This window comes from Calypte anna, chromosome 3 (genome assembly GCF_003957555.1).
Source record: "Calypte anna isolate BGI_N300 chromosome 3, bCalAnn1_v1.p, whole genome shotgun sequence".
NCBI lineage: Eukaryota > Metazoa > Chordata > Aves > Apodiformes > Trochilidae > Calypte > Calypte anna.
In genome coordinates, this window is record NC_044246.1 from 77,875,732 (window position 1) to 77,899,112 (window position 23,381).

The following is a 23,381-nucleotide window of genomic DNA, read 5'->3' on the forward strand; positions in this document are numbered from 1 at the left end:
CCTGTGGTTGTACCACAGAAACATTTCAGCACCTTTAGATAGCCAAATTCAACTTGAGACTCAAATAAAAAATGCAAATAATCAATGTGTGATCTTTTTTCCCCTGTGTTCCTTGTTTTGAGCTTTGTATGTATAGAGTATTAAATAAATCAACAATTGAGATATATAGAATTAATTTGTAATGACTTTTTGTATTTTGTATTAACAGCTGTTTCTACAGTTATACAGAATCCAATCCAGTAGCATTTTAAACTTGTAATGTTCAGTTCTGATATGAGGCTATGTATTCCATTTTTTATAAACTTTTTTTTTTTATTAATAGATTTGATTGAAGCAAAATTAATAGGTGTGCTGGATATTTTGGATGAAGAAAATCGTCTTCCCCAACCAAGTGATCAACATTTTACTTCCGTCGTGCACCAAAAACACAAGGACCATTTCAGACTGTCTGTAGGTTCTTTTCTGCTGTCTGTCTTGTTTTAATAAAGCAGTTCCTGGAACAGTTGATAGTAACACTTAAATTTAATGAAATCCTTTCCTAAGAAATCTCAGTCTGCTCAATCCATATTATTTTGTTAAGACCAAGCTTGTTTATTAGGCTTGTTGAAAAGTTCACTTAAGGTTTAAGTCTTCTAGCAGTTCTAATATCCTGCTGAAACTAAAGCTGTACTCTTCACTTCCATTTGAAATTTGTTAACGTGTAATGTATGAAGAAAGAATACAAAACACATTGTAATTTAAATTGTTTCATATCAGATGAGGTATTTTGTTGTTAATTTCAAAAATTGCTTGCTTTGGAGAATATCTGATGTGGAGTGTCTAGCTAGCACTCCAGAGATGAAAATAAGGAACACACAAGAAAACCTTTTTATTTAAAGAAAAAACTTTTTATTTCAAGAAAAACCTTATTGCAATTTGTACGTTACTTCTTTCTGGGGAGGAAGGGGTAGGGAGGAGAAAGTTCCCTGCTGAAAAAACGCAAGCAAAGGGAGCTGAGTAAAATTGCCATCCATTTACATTTGTTTAGTTTTCACTTAATCTTGCCTGATTGCTGTGCAATTACTCATGTTCCTTTGTATGTATATGATCATCCAGGAGCTTGGCTTTTAAAATGCACCACCTAAAACCAAATTTTAAGCTTTGTCTAATTCATAGCCAGTAATCAGCTGTACCATGTATGGTATAAAAATTGTTGATTAAAGGCAAATTAGCTGGTATTGGTATTGATTGTGAGGTATCTAAGGGTGCGAACAAAAAGGAAAATATGTTTCTGGAATATCTTGCTTTGAAAAGGAGTAGTAGTGGTCATAAGAATTGTACTGCAGGAAATGTAATTTTTAACACCTAATGTTCCTGGCAGAATCATAGTGACTATTAAGAGTAAACTTTTTCTCACATTCCAGATTTTATTTTATTATTATTTTTTTTGGTAATTTAACCTTTTAATTCCAGATTCCCAGAAAGTCTAAATTGGCTGTTCACAGAAATATAAGAGATGATGAAGGCTTTATTATCCGACATTTTGCGGGAGCAGTATGCTATGAGACGGTAATTTTACTTCTGCAACACTATTTTGGTTATGCTTTTGTAGTACTTTTCTATTTTTCGGTGCAGATAGGTTACATAACAAAATTTCCTTTCATCAGCAGAGAAATTCAAAAGTTGATATATCTTAGCTTTGAAACTAACATGGTGAGTGTGTTACAGAATCGGTAGTTTCTTTTACAAACTGTTTTGGCTTGTTATATAATGGTATCATGAGTCATAAGCCACTGCTAATCTTACATCAACAGATACTTCCATCTTGGGGAGAGGAATATACTACATGATATAGAAAGTGTTGATAGACTTAGGAGTAGCTTTCCTACATATGCTTATCCTTGTATGCAATCACTGTTTGTGTTACATATTTAAGTGATGTTACAATCAGTAAAGAATTAGGCTTCTCAGAACTCCCAAATGATGATGTGCTGAGTGCGGAAATGGAAGCAAGGAGGATAATCACTGACAAAAAGACAGTTGATCTCTTAAAAAGCACTAAACCTTACCTTGAATTTCATTATTTCAACAACATCCTTCAAATTTGTGTATTTTTTCTCTCGGTTTGTAGTGTTTTGTCTGTGCAGTTGGAAGTTATTTGAATTAGCGTAAGAATATTTACCCCACATGTTCTTGCTCATTTTTCAATTAAGTTTATAACTGTTATCTTTAATTTTCTTTTCAAGTAACTGGGTCAGTGAAATAAATGTGTTATTATTTCCTGGGTTGTCTTTTCAGATGCAATTTGTGGAAAAAAACAATGATGCTTTGCACATGTCCCTTGAATCTCTTCTGTGTGAATCCAAGGACAAGTTTGTTCGACAGCTATTTGAATCTAACACTAACAACAACAAGGATCCCAAACAAAAAGCTGGGAAGCTCAGTTTCATCAGTGTGGGAAACAAATTCAAGGTAATATAATATAGCAGAGAATCTTACTTTAGAATCATGAAATGGTTTGGGTTGAAAGGGACCTTAAAAGTCATCTAGTTCCAACCCTCCTGCATGGAGGCAGGGACACCTCCCACTAGACCAGGTTGCTCAAAGCACCATCCAACCTGGCCTTGAATACTTCAAGGGAAGGGGCATCCATACCTTCTCTGGGCAGCCTGTTCCAGTGTTTCACCACCTTCACACTACATTTCTTCCTGATATTTAATCTAAGTTTATTCTCTTCCAGTTTGAAACTTTTTGCCTCATCACTACATATCCTTGTAAAAAGTCCCTTTCAGCTTTCCTGTAGCCCCCTCTATTGTAACTTATCTCACTTTTAAGCTAGCTGAAATAATGAGAACCTGAGGATGGAAGAACTAGCAGTAACTTGAGAGTCATAGAAAGAAAATTTTATTAAATAGACAGTTTGCTATTGAATTATAAGAAAACAGTATATTCAAGCTACGTGCAATGCAATGCATTTCTGTCAAAAAGCTCTTTCATAGTAGTAGTTACAGGGATTATGCAGTAATTTTAAAGCCAGATGGAAATCTTTATTCAAAAGGTTTAAAGCCTTGAGAACAAAGTTTGGATTCTGTGGAATTTAAGGGGTTCTAAATGTGACAAAAGGTATTCCATCCTGTCTCAATTATGCGTTCTAGAAGATGTATCAATTGGATACAGTTTGCCATTCTCAAAATTCAATACCTAACCTAACCACTGTTTTTCTTCTTCTTAAATACAGTCATGGCTTTCACAGAAAGATGTTCATTGTGCTGAATATTTCCTTTCTCAATAACTGAATCTGATGCTTCTCCTGATTTTCTCCTTTCTTCTGCTTGTAAAGCTGATCGTCAAACCTTGTCTCCTCCAAATGTTTCCTACATGCTTTTCTCATTCAGCGCTTTTATTTTAGCTGGACTATTCCAGCTCAGGATGGCTAGAAAGAGAACAATAGGGGAATTAAGAGATGAAAAGCAGGCACAACCATTGGCTGCAGGTAAATTTATCGGTCTCATGGATTTTTTGTTGGTAGAGCTGCTGCAGTTTCAGCAAGAGCTCTTTTCAACGCATCTGGGCCAGATCCAATGAAGGATTTGTATGCCTTCAAGTCAAGTGCTGCAGCATTTTTGTTGTGCTACTTCACCAAGGGTACCTAAAACCACACATCACATTCGTATCGAGACTCCTTAGGCAGACTCTGGTGAAAGCAGGCATCTTACACAATCCAAAAAACCTTGTGAAGTGTGGTGCTGCCAATAGCAGAAAAGTGTTTCTGTGCGGAATCAGGACTGCAAGATAAATTCCTTCTTGCAGAATCATATCTTGTGGCAAGTATTTAGAATTATTCTCTTAAGAACACAGGGATTAAAGCAATGGGAAGGATGTGGTGGCAGCACCTGCTTTTTGTATACCAACAGTATTCTGCTTCATGTCTAAACTGCATTTAGTGTTTTATGCCTACTGTATTGGAGCATTTATCTGACAGTTTGACGTAAGGGATTCTCCTTATACCCTTCTGGAGATGGGTTGTTATGTAGTCAGAAATTAAATTATGGTGGGGCCAGGAAAAGTAGGAGACAAATCCTGACTTGTAAGGTAGTGATTTTGGTGCTAGCAGGGTGTCCAGTACCCAGTTACTCTTGAGTTTTATTCTGACAGGTTTTTCCACCTCTTTCTTACTATAGAGCAATTGTAGAACTTAATGGTAACAATTGGTTTAATATAAAATGCATGGTCAGGAGGCAGAGTGAACAAATGGGTAAGCCATCTCCTGAGCAAGCCCTGCAGCCATGAGTCTCTTTTAGGTTAAACCCTGATCCATTGTTTTTTTATAACTGCACTTTCAAAATTAAACCAACTGTTGGGATCCTTGAGATAATTTTCTTCCATCTGATTTCTCAACTCTTCTTGGATTTAGCACCCCACATCGAGTAGGTGTGGATGTATGAATGATACTGTTGTCCAATGAGGGCTGAAGGAAAAATTGAGGCATATTTAAACAACTAAGCAATTGAGTGTGGAACTTTTTGGACTGATTTTTGGACTTTGGTGTTCATCTCTGCACCGAGGTCATGACTAAAGTCTTCTTTGGATCTGGCCCATCAATCTGTAATTCTTTCAGTGTTTTTAAGTTTCATGGCATTTTGAATGTATGTGTTACTCCCAGTAATTCATTCCCAGACACAACATGTGCTGCTGATGAACACTAATAGCCTTGAAAATTTCACTTCAGATAACATGAAATAAGGTCTATTATCTTAGTAGAAATTTCATGTCTTTAAGAATTATTATTGCATCATTACATCAGCAAGTCTCAAATTGTTCTAATTTCATAAATTATTAGATAATGTTGTAGGAACTTCTCTATATGAAATCTTTCACACATCCCTTCCTTATAATTAATTAAAACTAATTCATATAAAGCCAGTTGAGGAAATAATGATTAATTATTTCATCAGATCTACTCAAGAATCTTTGGGATAATTTTACTTTAATATAGTCATGATGGATTAACTAGTCATAACTCAAAGGGCAGAAATTTTAGCAATCTGTTTTATTCATATAATAATTTCATTAGTGAAATTTACCTGAGAATGGCTCTGGCTTATTTGTTATCAAATCACAGAGTATAAGGAAGGGGTATTTTTCCTCTGGCACAAATGTCTTTTGTTGATGGAAATTAGGTTGTTCCCTCCAAAACTAAGAATTTCTAACTTGAGAAAGCATAAAGATGGTATCTAAGTAGATATAAAGAGTACACGTAATTGAGAACTTAGCAGGAGGTTATTAGTGTTTGTCGTGCCTCTTGTGACATTCTGTCTTTATTTCTAACCATACCCATAGCTTAAAAAAACCATACCAGTTAGATCCAGTGGAAGAGGATCTGGCATCTGTAGTTGACACATATTACCCATACAAATCAATTTTCTTGGATCCAAGATGATTGAAACATAGAGTTTAAAAAAAAATCAGTCAAAAGTCAGATCCTTCAGTTTTGGTTCCAGTACAGAAAGTGAGGAATATGTTAGGACACACAGAATTTTGCTTTACTTCAGTCTATATACTTAATGCTTAAACTAGAAAGGTTGGCAGAGCAGTAATCTAGGTGGTAAAATGCATGCATCTGTAAAGTATAACTGTTTTCCTCATGAGGATCTGGAATATTTCAAGTCCCTTCCAATTGCATTCAATAGCAACTGTAACTCAGTTTCCCTGATAGTCTCAAATCTGTGATGATCCTGTCTACTTCACACCAAATAATCATAGGGCTGATCTTTTCTCATCATATGTTTAAATCTAGCTTCAGTAAATGTGATTTTAAAGTTACAGTCTGTTGTCATCAACGCAGAATTAAAAATTTGGAAGTTTGGAATTAAAAAAAAATATATATTATGCAAGTTCATTCACCAAAATGTTGACTTGGCCTCAAAACCCCCAGGAAAACCCTGAGCATATGACTTTTTAATGTTAAGTACTTGATATATAAATGAATACCTATTATAGATTAAATTTGGGCTTTCAGAAATATTCAGTGTGTTATTTTAAAATTATTGCTGATCAGTGTCATTTTCTTTAATTTCATTACATAGCCACTATTTCCTTTATTTTCCCAAATGAGCTTGCACTTGTTTTATAACTATGTTGCAGTAACTAGTTCATACATTATTCTTGTACAATTAAACACAAGTTATTTCCTCCAGACCATTCATGCACACTTGCATGACTTTGTCTATTAAAATTCTGTGAACATTTGATTGATCAGTTCTGTCTGAAGTACTAACAGTGAACTTGCATGCAGTGCTGCTATGCCACTATTCTGTCTGTGTATTTCTGTAGTTGTCTTGGTAAGACTCTTGAAATACATGCTTTCTTTTACAGACTCAGTTAAATTTGCTTCTGGAAAAGCTTCACAGTACTGTAAGTATATATAAAGACGCAGTTTCATAATTTTCAGACCTAATTTTAAGAAGTAGTCAGTGGTTATCCTAACAATATGGGTTACAATACGTGTGAGAATTATTTGCTTTGGAGTTTGGAGATATATGGTGCACCTGATATGTCTTGCTGTGCAGGTGATGATTGTTGAGTTTCTTGAAAAAAATAGCAAACATGAATGAATGAAAGTTACACAATTTGAGTAAACAATATAAGATCTGTCAGGGCTGCATTGTCCTTTTTATGTCATTTCTTTCTACTCACTGGTTATTATTGGTGATTAATTTGCATAAGGCTTAGAGATGTTATTTAGAAGTAAGGCAGATAATTTATTAATAATTTCTGTTTTCAGATTCCATAAAGCTGTTGAAAATAAAAAGTTTCATTTCATCTTCTCGATAGGCTTTACAAGCACAGATGGTCAAAGAATCTGATTTACCTAATGAGTATTTGCTAATTTAGCTGATGTAATTTGATAGTTTGTGGAACTCTCCATGTAGTTCAACATCCCTATATTTTTAGAACTTGTTCTTGTAGGAACACATTCTAGTTTCTCATCAATGCATGTTCTAGCCAGAAAAAAAAAAAAAAAGGACATGGGATGGGTGCTGGAGTGTTGGCAATGTGAAGTTTTTACTTTACTCATGAGGCTGGTTTGCAGGAAAGATGATCTGTTTGACAAAGAACACTCTGGAACTGAGACCCAGTTCAAGGAAAAAAAATTATATGGCCAGGCTCACTGTGCTGAGTTTAGCTAACCCATGACTGAGGATGTTCTGTTAATATAAAGCTTCCTTGGCAAGGTACTCTTTCACTTTCAGCTGAGAGAATGAGAAAGAAACACTGCAAACCAGGAGTAATGTTATATTTTCTCAGTCCCAATTTTGTTTTAGTTTATAAGGGCCTCATTTACCATGAGAGCTTGCCTGTCATAGGAAAATCTGAATAATTGGATTATGTTTTAAAGAAAATGTCATCCTTAATGAATATGAAATGATCAGAGAAAAAGCAGTCATTGGAATTGTAGAAGTAGCACATCTGGAGCAGAATGGCACACCATGGTTGAAGGGAGAGTACAGCTATGGGCCAAAAGAAATGGTAAGAAGTAGAAGTTAGAAGAAAGGAAGGTCAGGTTCATCTGGCATGATTCCAGCGTCAGGAGTCTGGTAGCCTGTTCACTTATGTGAACCCAGGAGGGCTGAGGCATTTAGGTGATTTGGCTGTGCAAAATAATGAGAGTAGCAGAATCTGGACTGCTAAATGGTAATTAGATTATACAAATATTAAGAACTGTTCAGTGAAAACTTGAAAGTTAAGGACCCAACTGATTGCTTTAGTATTGATTTCAGTTACATGAAGACCAAGGCTAGAGAGAAAAAAAATTGAAACATGAGAGAAAAACAATGTATTTCTCTTATAAAATACTATTATTTTCTATCTTTTCTTTTTCCCATCCATAATTCTTAAATGACTAACTGTTCTTTCAAGGGTTTAAAAAATGTGCTGAGTATGCTAACTTCTTGTTTTGGTCATAGGGGTCTAGCTTTATTCGCTGTATCAAACCAAATTTAAAGATGACAAGTCACCATTTTGAAGGAGGGCAAATTCTCTCTCAGCTTCAGTGTTCAGGTAATGCACGCTTCCAGTATTTTTCTGTTTATTACTTTGGGCATTATAGATGGACCTAAGTTTGAAAAATGTGAGGTGGAAGCATTATTTCCTTGCTTGAACTGTTGTTTTGTAAAAGGTAGCTTATTTAAAATTTTCTAAAATTTAGCTTTTTTATGCCTTATGAACAGTTATTTAGATTCTTAGTACCTTAGCTCTTCTTTTAATCAATAGATCCCTAGAAATTATTCATGTTAGCAGCTGTAAGGTATCTTCTTCACAGGAAGAGTTGATGTAATTTCTCTTGACTGTTTCCATGTATTATAATTAAATTTTAGACAGCAGATGCATATATAAGAAGCCATGTAGCCCTATATCCATACATAAATTTAGATTTCCTGACCTGGACCTGAATTCCATCTCTTTCTGTTGCCCCCCAGTGTTGACAAGGCAGCAGTTCAGTCCAGACATGCAATTGCAAAGTTTTACAGTAGTCTTACAACCTCACATTTCCATACGTGCTTACTTGAGCAACAGTCAATGAAGCTTAGTCTAGAAAAACAAAGTTATAAAATGCAACATTAAAGAAAACAAGATGTAATGCTATAAAATATTTTTGGAAAAATAAAGTCTTAATGTAAATAAATAAAATTTCCACTGAAAGCAAATATGCAAAAGGTAGCAAACACAAGTTAAGAGCCATCTTAAAAATGCAGAATGTGTTTATAGGGTTAGGTAAAGCAGAAGACAAAATCCAGGCATGGCCTGGATTACTTGAAGTAATTTAAACCTCTTACTGACTGCATCTGTACTTTACTGTTGTTGCAGTAAAAATGTAGTAACAGTATTCAGCATGTTAAAATTACAGTTTAGCAGAATATACCTAGTGCTGCAAGTACATTAAATGTTCTAGCATTGCATATGTGTATGACACTGCATCTGTACATCTCGCAAATATTACTAATATGATGGAAATAAATGTCTGGCCAGACATCATTGGGTTTTTGTTTTTTTTTTATTTGCCGGTTGGTTGGTTTTTTGTTTGTAATAGTTTGGGGATTTTTTTTGGAGGGGGGTTGTGTGTTTGGGGTTTTTTTTGTTGTTGTTGAATGTCAGGTCTGCTAAAAAGAAAAAAATAGAAGAAATACTAGAAAAAAATTTTCTGTGTGATTGGGTATTATTTACCTCTCAAATAGGGAAAAAAACTATAGGCTTTTCTTATCTGTTCAGTATTAAGTTTTTGTGAATGATTGCATGATCAAGGCATGTCAGGGACTCTATCAAGTCTCAGCTGAATTTTGTTGAGTAATCTCTCATAAAGTCTTTGAGGCCTATGTCATGAACATCTAGTTAGCATAAAAATCCCTGCTTCATTTGCAGTTTACTCAGAACAAATTATGCTCATGTCTTTTTATAAATCTAGGAATGGTCTCTGTTCTGGATTTGATGCAAGGTGGTTTTCCTTCACGAGCTTCATTTCATGAACTATATAATATGTACAAAAAATACTTGCCTGAAAAATTGGCTCGACTGGATCCTAGGCTTTTCTGCAAGGTAAGAAAGAAATTAATTGTTCTTTTATATAATCTAGGATTGAAAATGTATTGCTTTTTTTTTTGGTGGGGGAGGGGGGAGGCTATATTTTAAATTTTTTTTTTTTTAAGGAAGCAGAATATAATCCCAAGTGTTTTGTGTTTCAGGCACTGTTTAAAGCCTTGGGACTGAATGAAGTTGATTACAAATTTGGGCTGACCAAGGTGTTTTTTAGACCCGGCAAGGTAATTTTTCTCTTAGAGTTAATGAATGTCAATCTTAGAATAATTTTGGTTGAAAGGGATTTCTGAAGGTGACATTGGTCAAGACATTGCTAAAAGTGTGGCCAATTTAAATAAAGTTGCCCAGTATTTTTTATAAATACTGTTTACTTTCTGTGAAAGAAATCGATATTAAACAGAGGTTTAATTGGATTGTAGTGTTATTGCTATTGCTGCTGTATTCCTGATGAAAAGTCTGTATTCCCAGATGTTTTACCAGTCACTTAAGACTTATATTGACTATTAAAAGGAAAAAGTCAGAGTGAAGAAAAAAAAATGTTTTCTAGTCAAATCAATTTATGGCTGAAATCTCTTTCTATGAGTGTGAGCATTGCTGCTGCTATGGAGAGAAAGAAGATGAAACAGGGAGCTGTTCTGATTAGAAAGGAAAATCATTGTACTCCCAGAAGAATTTTCTTACTGTGATAAGTACCAAAAAGCAGAAGTGCACAATTTTCAGAAAAGTTTGCCTTCAGTTGGCTACTTAGTTGGATACAAAGCTTAAAAATTCCAAATGGCTTTCAAGGATTTATTTTTTCCCAGATACAGAATTAGAAATGTCTTGAAGTGGTAGAAGGCCAGAGAAAGTGTTCAGGATGTATGCTTAACAATTAACTTTTTTGTAATTTTAGCAATAAAATTTTTAGTAATTATATATGGTGAAATTATTCAAAATGTTAAGTGTTGAACCTTAATTCAAGAAACACAAGTAGTAATTTCTGTTATCATTAAAAAATGCTAAAAACATTTTACCTTTTTTATCCAACATACTTTTTAATAATAATGTCTGACACTGCCTGTTTCCCTAATTTATGAAACTTTTTTTTTAATTATTTAGTTTGCAGAGTTTGATCAGATAATGAAGTCTGATCCAGATCACTTGGCAGAGTTAGTTAAACGAGTGAATCGCTGGCTTATCTGCAGTCGTTGGAAAAAAGTTCAATGGTGCTCACTCTCAGTCATTAAATGTATGTATTTTATGTTTTATTAAATCAAAATGCTTGTTTAAAATTATAGCAAAGCAATTATTTCCTTGAAATGTGGTTAAGGCCGTGTAGCAGATGGTTACATACTACAGTAATTGCTTTCAAGGTTAGGGAGATTTTTTTTTTTTTAATGAGGCACATGTAGGGGGCTTAGAGCAGAGGTTTATGAAAATGGGACATAAAGCCCATCACCAGTCTCCTGTGTCCAGTCTGCTGGGGTGCTTACTGAGTTTTGGGTAAACACACAGAAATAACTAATATTCACAGGTCTTGAGGGGGAGAGACTTCAACAGAAGTCTTGATCAACAGAACTTCAACTCTCAGCTGGCAACATAGAGTCTTTTAGTTCTGGGAAGTCCCTGCACAGAAGTTGTCATCTCTGGCCAGAAACTGTGCTTGAAAGCACTGACATGAATTGTCAGCATTTGCTGTTGATGAGCAAATAAGTGCCTGTCACTATTGATAATGCAGTTTCGAAGTGCTTGGCCTGCCCAGTTTGCTTTGCAGACTAGAAATGAGGCCGTGTGGACTGGAGATTGGTGCTTGTGGGTTGCTTCAATGAAGGTGTCTGGGAGATGGGGGGAGGTCTGATGCAGGTTGTCAGGGATCTGTAATAACACAGAGGGTGGAAAACATACAATAGGATGGGTAAGAATACCATGGGGACCTCGTGCCACACCGATCAACCATTTGGTGTTGTTTATACTGGGGAAAATTCAAAATTTGTGAATTCTTACCATGTAGAATTCAGGCATCAGAAATTGTAACACTAAAGTCATTTTTTTGACCTAGAAATTTATGCTGTTTAGTCTGCTTTTCAGACAGATATAAGGGAAGGTCTGTCCCTGTGTCCAAAAGGTAGAAATACGGGGAAATAATGACGTGCCTTTTTTCAGCGTTTTAAAGGAAATTAGAAACTAGTTTTATCTCAAGAATAAGAAACAGATACATGAAATAGAAATAGATACATACAAAGCAGAGTGCTTCTTTGTGATGGCCGAAGTCCAGTAGTTACATAATCACAGAATCATAGAATCATTAAGGTTGGAAAAGACCCCTAAGATCATCAAGTCCAACCAAAAACCCCCCACCACCATGGCCACTAAATAAATATCACTGTATTGACAAACCATGTGCTTAGTTAATGGTGAAAGGCAGTGTGGATCCTTAGGCATCTATGCTTCGTCTAGTAGCTATGTAAACACTGCATTTGTTGTTGCATATCTGGGCTACCAAGCATGCAAGCTTGTGCCTGTGCCTTGACATTATTCCCTGTCTAGCTTGTCTCCTGGTCCCAATAATTGGAGTCTTTAGATAAAGACTGTTATTGAAGAACAATAGCTGGAGGTCTTGTTTCATGTGCTTTCATGTCAGTATGGCAGAGAAATGCTCAGCAAAGTTGCAGCTACATTATTATCTCCAGCAGATGCTGGCAACTCGATTACTCTTCGGCACCCATCTTAGACTTCAAGCTGAGCATTTCCTGCCTGCCAGATGAGGTGACTTTTCACTGAGGTTACGGATGTCGGTGATTCTGGAGGCAAGGGAAGGGGGCACACATGAGTGCTCTTAATTCTTCCTCTTTGTTTTGGATGGGAACTTTTATGCCTAGCTAAGGATTTTGAATTCTGTTGCCTGCTTTGTCCTAAGTATTGAGGTCCTGGTACAGACCTAGTTCCCAAGCACATGTAGTCTATATATACTTTTGAGCCCTTGAGTATGTGAGTAATACAGGAGTTGTTTTAAATTGTTTAAACCATTGAAACCCAGTATCTTCTGTGTGTTTGCAGTGAAAAATAAGATAAAATATCGAGCCAGTGCCTGCATTAAAATACAAAAGACTATTCGTATGTGGCTTTGCAAGAGGAAGCACAAACCACGGTAAGGGGATAATCTGGACCTTTCTTAAGAGATGTTAGTTTAGCTCTTTATTTTTAAAATCCTTCAGTGACATGCTGCCTATTAGAAATCCCTAGTTAAGTGTCTCTGAATGAAATTTAAGCTCATTCATTTTTGTCCTTTACACATGCACATGTTCCTTTATAGACCCCTTTTTTATATTAAAAATAATTATGTGTTCTGTCTGTCTTGTCTCCTCCTGAAATGAAGTAATCCCATTAGCTTTAATCTGACTGCATGAAATACTGATGGAAAGAACACTTTGGTCACTAAGGTCTGCTGACACCTTTTTGTTCTTTGATAGAGAGCCAGCTCTCTGCTCTTTAATAGCAGGGTCCTATAAAATTATTTTTTTACACTCTTTGATAGTTGCGTTTCACTTTGTAGCCTGGCATTTCTGACCATATCTCTATTTTTGAACTCTTTTTTACTAATCTTTAATGATTTGATTTAGTTCCCACTTTCTCTGTGTTGTTTTCCTGATTCCAAGTTCAGTGATTTCTTTCTAGGAAGACTGTCTTTACAGAATTGTAACTTGTATGTACGGCCTTCAGTACTGTTTTTTTAAAAAGATACAATTTTTCCTGGACTCATCTTTCTGACAGCCTTTTTTTTTTTTTTCCCCTGTGAGCCTATGAGGTCTAATAATGGGGTTCTCTGCTGTATAGTTAAATTTTACCTGATTCAGTCCCATTATTGCTTTTTGAGTAACTGGCCCATTTCAACCTTTATCCACTCTAGTCAAAATCCTCTGGTGGTAACTAATGATTTGTTATTGAAAATAAACCAAACAACCATATTAATTCTCAAAACAAAAATATATTTTTCCATTTTGAGTCACCATCTGCTAATCAGTTTTAATTATGTTTGCAAAAAGCTCCGTTGCTTAGTTACTTCACGTGATAATGTTTGAATTTCAAAAAAATAGGGTAAGCTTTATCAGCAGGCATATCTTTTCTTCCTGAATCTACCTCTTTAATGTGAGTGATTAGTTTAAAAGATACCATCTTGTGAAAACATCTCAAGATACAAATAAACTATCTCACCTTCACAGCATTGATGGCCTGATAAAAGTGCGTACTCTGAAGAAGAGACTTGATAAATTTAATGAAGTAGTAAGTGCTCTGAAGGAGGGGAAGGCAGAGACAAGCAAGCAGGTCAAGGAGCTGGAGCGTTCTATTGATGCTTCAATGACCAAAATTAAGGTATGAAATGATCAGAGAAGTAAGTTCCTGTTACTAGAATCTTTAAAAACATATCCTTAACATAAAGTATAAGACCAGTGTATTTTTATTGACAGAAAAGACATATTAATAGAGTTCTTAATTTTCAGACACACTGGGTAGATCTTGTTTAAAATTATTTGTGAATGCATTGAAGTGGATCCTGAAATTATGTGCAAATGCCCAGACTTCAGTATTATTATCTGTGTTTCAAAATTGGCACTGAGAATTTAAAGTAAAAATGCATGTTGATATCGTGAGATGAGTGTTGTTAATAATTTCCTTGTTGTTTTTATTATTGGAATAAGGTTATATTAGCCATGTTTTAAACTAATCAGGGCTCAAATGTTATTTTATCACATTTATCACAGAGTGAGGAGATTTGTATTCCAATTACTAAGTTTTTTTTTCAGAGTTGGTAGTAAAGATAGATCAGCTTGCAGATTATTCTTCAGGATCTATAGTTCTCAGTTCTTGTCACAAAAACACATAGGCAAAATACAGTACACTGGAATTTATTAGAAGAACAATTGTGTTGAATTTTTGTCCCATACAATCTTAGAGCTTTCTTAGCATATTGTATTAAGATTTTTCTATTAAAAGTTGAAGTTGAGAAAATTATGAACTTAACCTGTCTATTTAAGTTCTCTCTTCCAATAAAAGTAAGATAATCTGATTATCATAATCATACACCCTCAGAAATGGTCAGCAAACACCCCATGTTGCATTTTTCATTAATGTATATCACTTTGATTTATAAAATGAAATTACTCTGTAGGTGTCATTGAGGTTTGAAAGCACACATAACTGAGACTTGTTTTAATAATTTTCAACCTGATATTTGCTACTAATACTTTTTAAAAAAAGAGTCCCAAGACAGTGTAGTACTTGTTCTGAGTTTTTGCATACATAGTAAAAGAAACTATTCTGTGCTATGACATAAAAGGCAGAGCTGTAAGTAACCAGTATAGATGCTAAGAACATGACACAAAATGCACATAGGAGGCCCTATCTTAGCCTGGTCAGAATTACTGCAAAGTTCAACATGTGAGGGCATGTTTTAAACAAAAAGTTGTGTTTAGTATCAGTGATAAATTGGACATAACTTTGTGTGTTTTAAATGAAAGAGGAGAGTAATGGATTCCCAGGATTTTAAAAAGGGAGGGATGTGCTCAGGCTCCCTCGCCCTGAAGCATTTGTATAATTTAATTATACTGCTACATGTTCTCATTTTACTTTGTATTTTTTTCTATATAAATTTCTAAAAAGTGAAATACAGTTGTATAAGAGTATAATCCCCTCTTACTATTTCAATGTGCAGACCACTATCATGACTAGGGAACAGATCCAGAAGGAGTATGATGCTCTAGTGAGAAGCTCAGAGCAGCTCCTGAGTTCACTGCAGAAGAAGAAGCAGCAAGAGGAGGAAGCAGAGCGGCTACGACGCATCCAGGAGGAAATGGAAAAAGAAAGAAAGAGACGTGATGAGGAAGAGCAGAAACGAAGGAAGGAGGAAGAGGAAAGACGTCTGTAAGTCTTGAATAAGTTGCTGGCTATACAATGAGAAGAAAATAAGAAAGGCAATTTAATGAGAGGTTTTTTTAAAAACTCCTGTGCTTAAAGAGAGTCACCTGGATTATATTTCCAGAGTGCTACACAGTGTTAAAACATTTCCTTTCCCAGTGATTTATAAGGCAAGTGTAATCAGAATAGAGTATGGAAGAAATTACATGGTGCAGTTGGAAATATGCACTTGAAAAGTTTCTTGAATTTACATACAATGGTTCTGTCATCAGGACTCTGCTGACTTCTGGTTAACTATTTAGTTTTATGAAAGTTGCTTTCCTATCATTCACTTGCATCGTAATAACATTTTCATTTCCTCCTTCTTTATAATAGAAAATCTGAGATTGAGGCAAAGAGAAAACAGGGAGAGGAAGAGAGAAAAAAGAGGGAAGAGGAAGAAAAGCGTATTCAGGCAAGTGTTTTAGCTGCATGGGATGTTTTGAGAATTTTGTTGCTGAGTCGTTTTTTTTTCCATTCTATTTTTTAATTTGTTTCTTTTTTAACTCTTTTATAGCTGAGGTTCTCCACTGAGTTTAATGTTATTAATACATGTTATTAATACTGTCACTTTAGTAGTAAATGTAAGGCAAAAAGCATGATTAGGGCATCCAAAGACAAACCACCTATTTCTAGTCTTCATGCAAGTTCAGGTCTGGTGAGTAGAGGTGCATTTGCTTTTTAAAGGATCTTTTAATTTATTTTAAAGTTGAAAGTACTAAACATGGCGAGTCCTAGTTTAGTCTTTGCAGTTACTGCAGATGTTTTATGCCAGGCAGGTTTGGCACTCCTTTACTGAAGTCACATCTGAACTCAGGCTGTGTTATGTAGCTATTTAATTGTAAACACTTTGAGAATATTGTTAATAATGAGAGGATACAGGACTGTCTCTAGTAGCCTCTTTGACTACGTTCTTGTGGAATAAATGCATGTAGTTCAAATCAGAATTTTTTTCGTGTATCTTGTTCCTGGAGTTGGCCTGGCTGCTTTATCCTTTTTGCATCTTCATACGTATTTCTATCACTTCACCCTCATTCTTGATAAACAAGATACTAGAAATAACAGGGAAATTATAGCCTAGCTGTGATGAAAAATTAATCTGGCTATTTGGTCCAGCACTTGTATCAGAATAATAAACACTAACAGCTTGCAGAAGTTAAACATAAAAAGAGGAATCTGCTATTTGGCTGGTCTCTAAATCATTGGTTGGAGACCATTGCAGATTTGCCTACTGTTTTCTGAGAAATTCATGGAATAAGTTTCCATCCAGGGACATTCTAAACGTATTAAATTATGTGCATTGAGCAAGCAAAATGTGCTGCCAGGCTTAAAAACTTGGTTTGCCAGCACTATAAGCATCTCCAAGGATTGTATTTATTTATGTTTCTTTGTTTCTGAGATGTGGATATCTGCAGTGCAGAATGTAGTTTACATTTCTGCCTAGAAATGCTTTGGATACAAAGCAGATAATATAAGGCAGAAGGGTATTTCTTTCTGCTACATGCACTTAATTAGTCATCACCTTTCCTTCTAGTGGTTGTTACTATAAGCTAATCTAAAGTGGGATTCATAGGATATTGTCACTGGTGTTACAGTGCTACTTCAGTGGTGAAAATTCATGATGAATGGAAAGTGACTTTGACTTTTGGGCACCAAGGAAGGCACTGAGAGGAATTGGACTTTCAGAACTATGAATTTGATGGTCACATTTTACTTACTGTGTGTGCAAGACCTTTTGTTAAATAGTGATGGTAGACTGGAATTGTTTTAGTTTTGTTCTGCAGGAGCAGTATATCTGTATTTTTTCTGCATTGCAGTAAGGTGGAATTTTACCATTTCCTTAAGTTCAAAGCCAGATCAGGTCCACAGAGGACTGGTGTGCTCCTCTTGATCCCTTTTCAAAATGAACCATTGTTCTATATGCAAAGCAATGCCTGCTGGAAAGTCTTACTATGCCAAATGTAGAATGTCTGGGTAGTATTGTGTTAGTGCTATGGAGAGGTAACCATATTGCTCTGTATCCTCTGAGCTCTAGTGATTCTGGAACTTTTTCTAATAGCTAACAAAATGCTTCATGGGTTTTTTAAAAGAAGGAATAATTGGCAATTTAATTTGAAGAAGTAATATGCGTGGTAGACAGTAATGATTTGAAAAACTATGTGAAAAATGAGATGCAATCTGTAGCTGGTTTGGCGTTTTTTTGGTCAAACTAAATACTGAAGTACTAAATACTAATATTTTTTCAGTTCTGTAAATTGTGCATGTTTTGAAAGCTACTACTTGGCAAATCTTTCTGATCATTTCCTTATGTGACATAATGGTTTTTATTGGGTAAGGCTGATATAAGGGTTAAGGTAGAATGCTTGTTTAAAGAAGCTGTGATTGCTTAGGGATAGTCATAACCCTATAAGGGAAAAATATTTGCTTAGCTGATAACCACAACAACCTTGAGATAAGGAAGCAGAACATACTGGGCCTTAAAGATAAAAATTACTCAAGTCAGCAGTATCCTGACTGAAGAACAGTGCATGCCCAAGGAAGAAGAGGTGAAAAGTTCATTCTAGAGGAAGACTCTTCATCCTGGCGACCCTCCGTTGCGACCACCAGGAGGCACTGCGCAGGCCTCAAGAGGAGGGACTTGATTATCGAAACTAATTATCAAAGTAGTGAGATTTCCTGAAATTCTCCACCCTGCCTAATGAATATGTATGATTATTTGCAATAAGTTGGTGCCTGTGAGAAGCCAGTGGTGTGCACGTTTGTGGAGGAGCGATCCCCTGTGCACCTGGTGCTGATTAAACGTCACTCTCTGTAGCTACGAGTTGTAGAGTTTTTGTTCTGCAAGTGAAGGCTAATGGTGTGTTTTTATAAAACAGGCTGAAATTGAGGCTCAGCTTGCTAGAGAACGAGAAGAGGAAACCCAGCACCAGGCAGTGCTTGAGCAGGAACGTCGTGATCATGAACTTGCAATGAGAATTGCCCAGAGTGAGGCAGAACTCATCAGTGATGAGGCTCAGCTTGATTTAGGATTGCGCAGGTATGGGGTTAAGTAGTTAAATTTCTCTCTCTCTCTCTCTCTCTCTTTTTTTTTTTTTCCCCAATTTATTTTTATTCTTCCTATCCTGATCCCCTTGAGAAGACTATGATCCTGGCTTCATGTATCTTTCTGTTAATTAAATGAACCCTTTAAGTCAGTGTATTGGATTATTTTTTTATTTTTCAAGTTAACTTGTGAAATTTTGTTAGAAATAGTTTGCTTTTGCTTAAAGACTTTCCCCATTTTTCATCTTGATACATCAATAATTTTGTAGGTGTTTATGAATATGACTGCAGTTCTCTTTTTCTTTTTGAGTTTTGGCAAGGATACTAACCAATTAAAGTTGTGATCTTTATGACTCAATTTAAAGTAGTGAATGGAATTTCTGGATTGGTAAGTAGCAATAAAATATGCCCTTTCTGGTACTTGATGGTTCCAGTAGTATAGTGTGAATTTGTGTGTCTTTTTTTTTTTTTTAAAAGGAAGCCCTCATTGAATGCAGAAATAGTAATTTCTGTGTCCTGACTGGTAACTTATTTAAAGTGGAATTACTATATTTAATATGGATGGGTCTGAAAAGTAAATGTGGTCTTAAACATTTGTTTTGTTAAAACTTTTTAGACAAGAAGTGCTTGGCTTTTGTTATGCACATCCACACAGCCTGTAGAGCAAGAGCTTTTAGTATGTAAAGAGTGATGTCTTGGAAACAACTTAGAAGTTGCAGTTGAAGTGGAACTTATCAGTCAAATTCCATAATGGGACCAATAAACATGATCACATCATTGGTGACTTCATTAGTGCTGCTTTATTTACTATGTTGTTGTTGAAAGAAGGGATGTAAGAAAATTCCATGGAGTGTTAAGCTTCCAGATGTGTTATCTTTGCTACTCAGATTTTAACTAGGTTTATACCTTTTGTTACTATATGCAAATGTGAGCTAGCAGGTAATTTTTTTTTCTTGCACAGTATTTCTAGACATTTCTACCTTAATTATTGTGGTTTTGCCTTTGGTTACACAACAGCTGTCATACTGTCTCAGATAAGACATTAGCATGACCAGTTACATGTCCAAGTGCTTCACAGACAGCATTTTGGAAGCTTTCTTACTTTCCCTTTTTTTTTGGTGCAATACTCTGAAGGTAAAGCCAAATATCACTCATGTGTTACAACCTGGAAAACTTCTTAAATATGAGAAGAAGCATTAGGCAAGGAAGACTTAGGGAAGTCATTAACTTTTCTGTCAGTGAAATCTCTTACTAATCTTTATAGTATTTCTTTCTGCTCATGGGTTATCCTGGTGTTTGTATTCCTTGAGTAGCCCCAGAATTGATGAACTAACTATCCTGATAGTTGTAACTGCCGGTTTCTTTCAGCTGTATAGCAATCAAGAGAAAAATGAAGACTTTTTTCTTTATGATTGGAAAGTGCAGAATGAACAAACTAGCAGGGTTATGTAAATCCTATCTTGAACAAGACAATATATAAATTTAGAAAAAAGTAGTAGATTTTTCTGCTTATAGGAGAATTATTTTTAGCTCGTTAGATTTTTTTTTTTTAATTTCAGTTTCTTAGTTCTACTTCAAAAGTTATAAGCATGTTCAAAAACTGCAGAAAATTCTTCCAATTTCACCTTTGATTTAATTTTGTTTAGACCTATTTAAAAAAAAAACAAACCTAAAAACTTCTCCAGAGTATCTTCTACTGAAATCCAAGGGTAGATTTCCACATATCTGCAGGAATTGTTTTAAAGATAGAAACTGTGGAAATTCTCTGAAATGAAAACTCGATACTGGACTGGAGAAAACATGTAATTTAATAATTTAAACAAATTCTCATGATTTATGTTGATTGATACCTTACTAGAGTTTAAGGAATCAATATTTTGCCATCTCCTGGCTTCAAGAATTGCATGTTACCATCTACACTGAAAATCACTGTAACTTTTATGTACTCATATTTCCCTTTTCAGTTAAGTTTTGCTGCAGTAAGATAAAGCTTGTATTATTCCATAATGAATCTGTGCAGTATACTGGTTCTACAGTGTTTTCACACACTTTATAAAACATCTTTTCATTCTTACACATTGACATGAATAATAGGGTTTTTTCCATCCTGCTCTACTACCTGTGAAGTGAAAATAGTAAGAACAAGGGGAATTTTTATGGGCCACTTTGAAGGAACTTTTCATTTTGTCTCAATCTGACGGCACTTGTGATACTTAAGTGTTGTCATATTTGCAAATGAGTACCCTCTACTTTATTTGTTTTCTCCTCAATATCTTAGTGCATTCACCATTAGTTTTCATAGATTCAGAAATATTAGTAGTTTCTTTGCCAAATGTACTCATGTGCTCCTTTCAAAGAAGAAAAGTTGTTTGTTCTGGCAGTAGGTCCATCATACTTATTTGTGCTTATTCTGGGATGGATATGCTGGACCTCTGCTTTTATTACTTCCAGTAACAAAAGGACCAGTTTTATTACTTCCCCAGTAATAAGGGACTTTCTGCACCTAGGGGTGATGTACAGAACTGCTTAGCACTTAAGCAAAAAAATTAGTTCTAGGTATGTTTTCAGCAGTGGAGTATTTTTAATCCTTGTACTTTACTGAAACGTGTAGTATAGGATGTAGCACCAAAACTAGCTAGGCTCAGGGAAGGCGGTCTGAGTTTATCTGTTCTGTCCATTGCATTGGAACAATCCAAGGAGGTTCTAATAGGTGGAGTATTCAAGAGTACAAATGTGTGCTTGTGGCTCTTCAGTATTGCAGGGTAGACTTCTGTGAGTCTTCTCACAGCTTGCATGAAGAAGTTATCTGTCCTCTTCTGAGAAAAGCTACCTGGGGATTGCTGTTATTTCTTGTAATGTGCTTATCCATTCGTAAAATATATCAGTAGCATGCCCCAAAATCTTTGATTTTGGAAGATGGAGTGGGAGGGAGGAAGGGTGGAGTTAGTTTCACTTGTACGCTTTTTACAGATTATCTTAATTTGACAAAAAAGCCAGTATAATGTTCATGATTAACTTATAAATATGAAGAAAAAAGGTGTATATATACCAGTATATGTATATTTTTCTTATTAAAAAAAATTAAAATCATATGACAGTAAATAATACATGAGAAAAAAGGAAATACTATGACACACCTTCTCCCACTTCAGATTGCTAGAAATGTCACTAGGAAGTAATCTACCTAACATAAATATCTTCTGTTTGCAGAGCCAATGGAGCAAAGCTGCAAATGACTGCGTATGGCATTTTTTCCATTTGAATGCTCTAACAGAAAAAAACCAACCCACTAATTAATTACATTAATTAATTTGAAGGAAATTGATACTGTCCTCTTATTTACTAGTACCCCATAATAATCTTTATTAGCATGCATCTGTAAACTTTAAATCAGCTTGTAATATCTTATATCCACTACTTTGCTTGTGTCTAATAAACAAATTAAAAATCTAATATAGCTAATAATATCTTTTTAGAGATTATACAATTAGAGTAAACTTTTTCACATACTATCAGTTCTTCACTACCCCGTGTGATTTATTGCTCTTTACAGAATCAGGTTATGCTAATATGTATTATTAACAGGAATATTATTTAAAATACATTGCTTTTTTTTGCACTTGAACTAGCTACTAGCTTCAGTTTGGTTGGCAAGAAACTATCACCGTTACAAAGGCTGCTTGTATATTAATATATTTGGTTTATGCTTATTTATCAATTTTCTTATAGGGAACAAATGGCCACAGAAATGTCAGAATTATTGTCTAGGTAGGTGAAAACACCAAATGAATCAGTCATTTAATGAAGAGAAATCACACATGAAATTGGTTGAATTATTATGGAATAAAAATAATGGAATCTGGGTTTTACTAAATGCTAAGCAGAAAAGTAAATTATTTCTTCCAAGTAAATTTTCTTTATCAACACTTCCAGCAATTATTTTCATTACATTTCAGAATGTTGCCTCTTCCTGCATGCTCGCTCAACTACATTTTTTCACTTTTCATGTACTGCAAAGGTTTGGCTTGAGACTGTTTTGGTTCTTTTTAAGGTTATTAATACTCTGTATGGTACAAAACTTTGTCAGGATGAGCAGTGATGGCTGATTGTCATATATTGATGCTCTTCTGCAAGACTGCTACACTTAAAGTCATGTAGAAAACAAAAGAGTGATCTGCAGAGTAGCACTGCAGTGGAAAGGCTAAGCCATTCAATTGGATTAACATCCTTAAAGATCACAAGTTTAACCAGAGATCTTACAGCCTAGTTCTGCTGCTCTGAATTATGTAGCAAACTCTTAGGAGTGGTGGGTAGTGTTGCTAAATAGGGAAAATCCCTAGGATTTGTCAAATTAGATTCAAGAAGGTAAGACACTAGGCAGCGGAAATAACGTGTAGCAGCAATCCTTTAGTGTCCTACAGGTATGCCAGTGATAACAAAATGTTAAAATGTGTATTGTCAAAGACACTGACTGTGTAATCATTTGGTTTACACTTGAGAGTAGTGCTAAGGGTGAGGAAAAGTGTTTGTCCCTTACCTATATACGGATTAAAAGTCAAAGAGGACATTTTTTATGTCAGTCTTCTCACATACCATGAGAAGCTGTGTGTTGACTGAGATTAGTAGTAGAGTAGGCATAATTAAGCTGATGCTGCAATAAACAGTACAATTCAGTAGTTTTAATTACATTTATAAGGATGGTTCAGTTGCTATTATGAACAACATTTGGTTAAACAGATTGTTTTATTCCATGAAACTTAAAAATAAATTGCATTTGTTATCTCTGCTTTCAGAACAGCTCTAGCTACACAGGAACTTTTCAGAGAAAAAATATA

At 35.2% G+C, this 23,381-nt stretch overlaps 1 protein-coding gene across 1 annotated transcript in view; it reads left to right on the plus strand.

Moving 5' to 3' along the window:
* The window catches only part of MYO6 (myosin VI), a 109,014-nt gene that overhangs the window by 74,260 nt on the left and 11,373 nt on the right, over window positions 1–23,381 (plus strand). Inside the window, exons 16-30 of the mRNA XM_030447088.1 lie at window positions 323–450; window positions 1,453–1,548; window positions 2,278–2,451; window positions 6,355–6,393; window positions 7,947–8,040; window positions 9,443–9,573; window positions 9,720–9,797; window positions 10,672–10,801; window positions 12,610–12,700; window positions 13,773–13,923; window positions 15,263–15,471; window positions 15,841–15,919; window positions 18,381–18,541; window positions 21,757–21,786; window positions 22,276–22,314. Coding sequence (XP_030302948.1) covers window positions 323–450; window positions 1,453–1,548; window positions 2,278–2,451; window positions 6,355–6,393; window positions 7,947–8,040; window positions 9,443–9,573; window positions 9,720–9,797; window positions 10,672–10,801; window positions 12,610–12,700; window positions 13,773–13,923; window positions 15,263–15,471; window positions 15,841–15,919; window positions 18,381–18,541; window positions 21,757–21,786; window positions 22,276–22,314 — 1,630 coding nt within the window. The remainder of the gene's footprint in view (window positions 1–322; window positions 451–1,452; window positions 1,549–2,277; window positions 2,452–6,354; window positions 6,394–7,946; window positions 8,041–9,442; window positions 9,574–9,719; window positions 9,798–10,671; window positions 10,802–12,609; window positions 12,701–13,772; window positions 13,924–15,262; window positions 15,472–15,840; window positions 15,920–18,380; window positions 18,542–21,756; window positions 21,787–22,275; window positions 22,315–23,381) is intronic.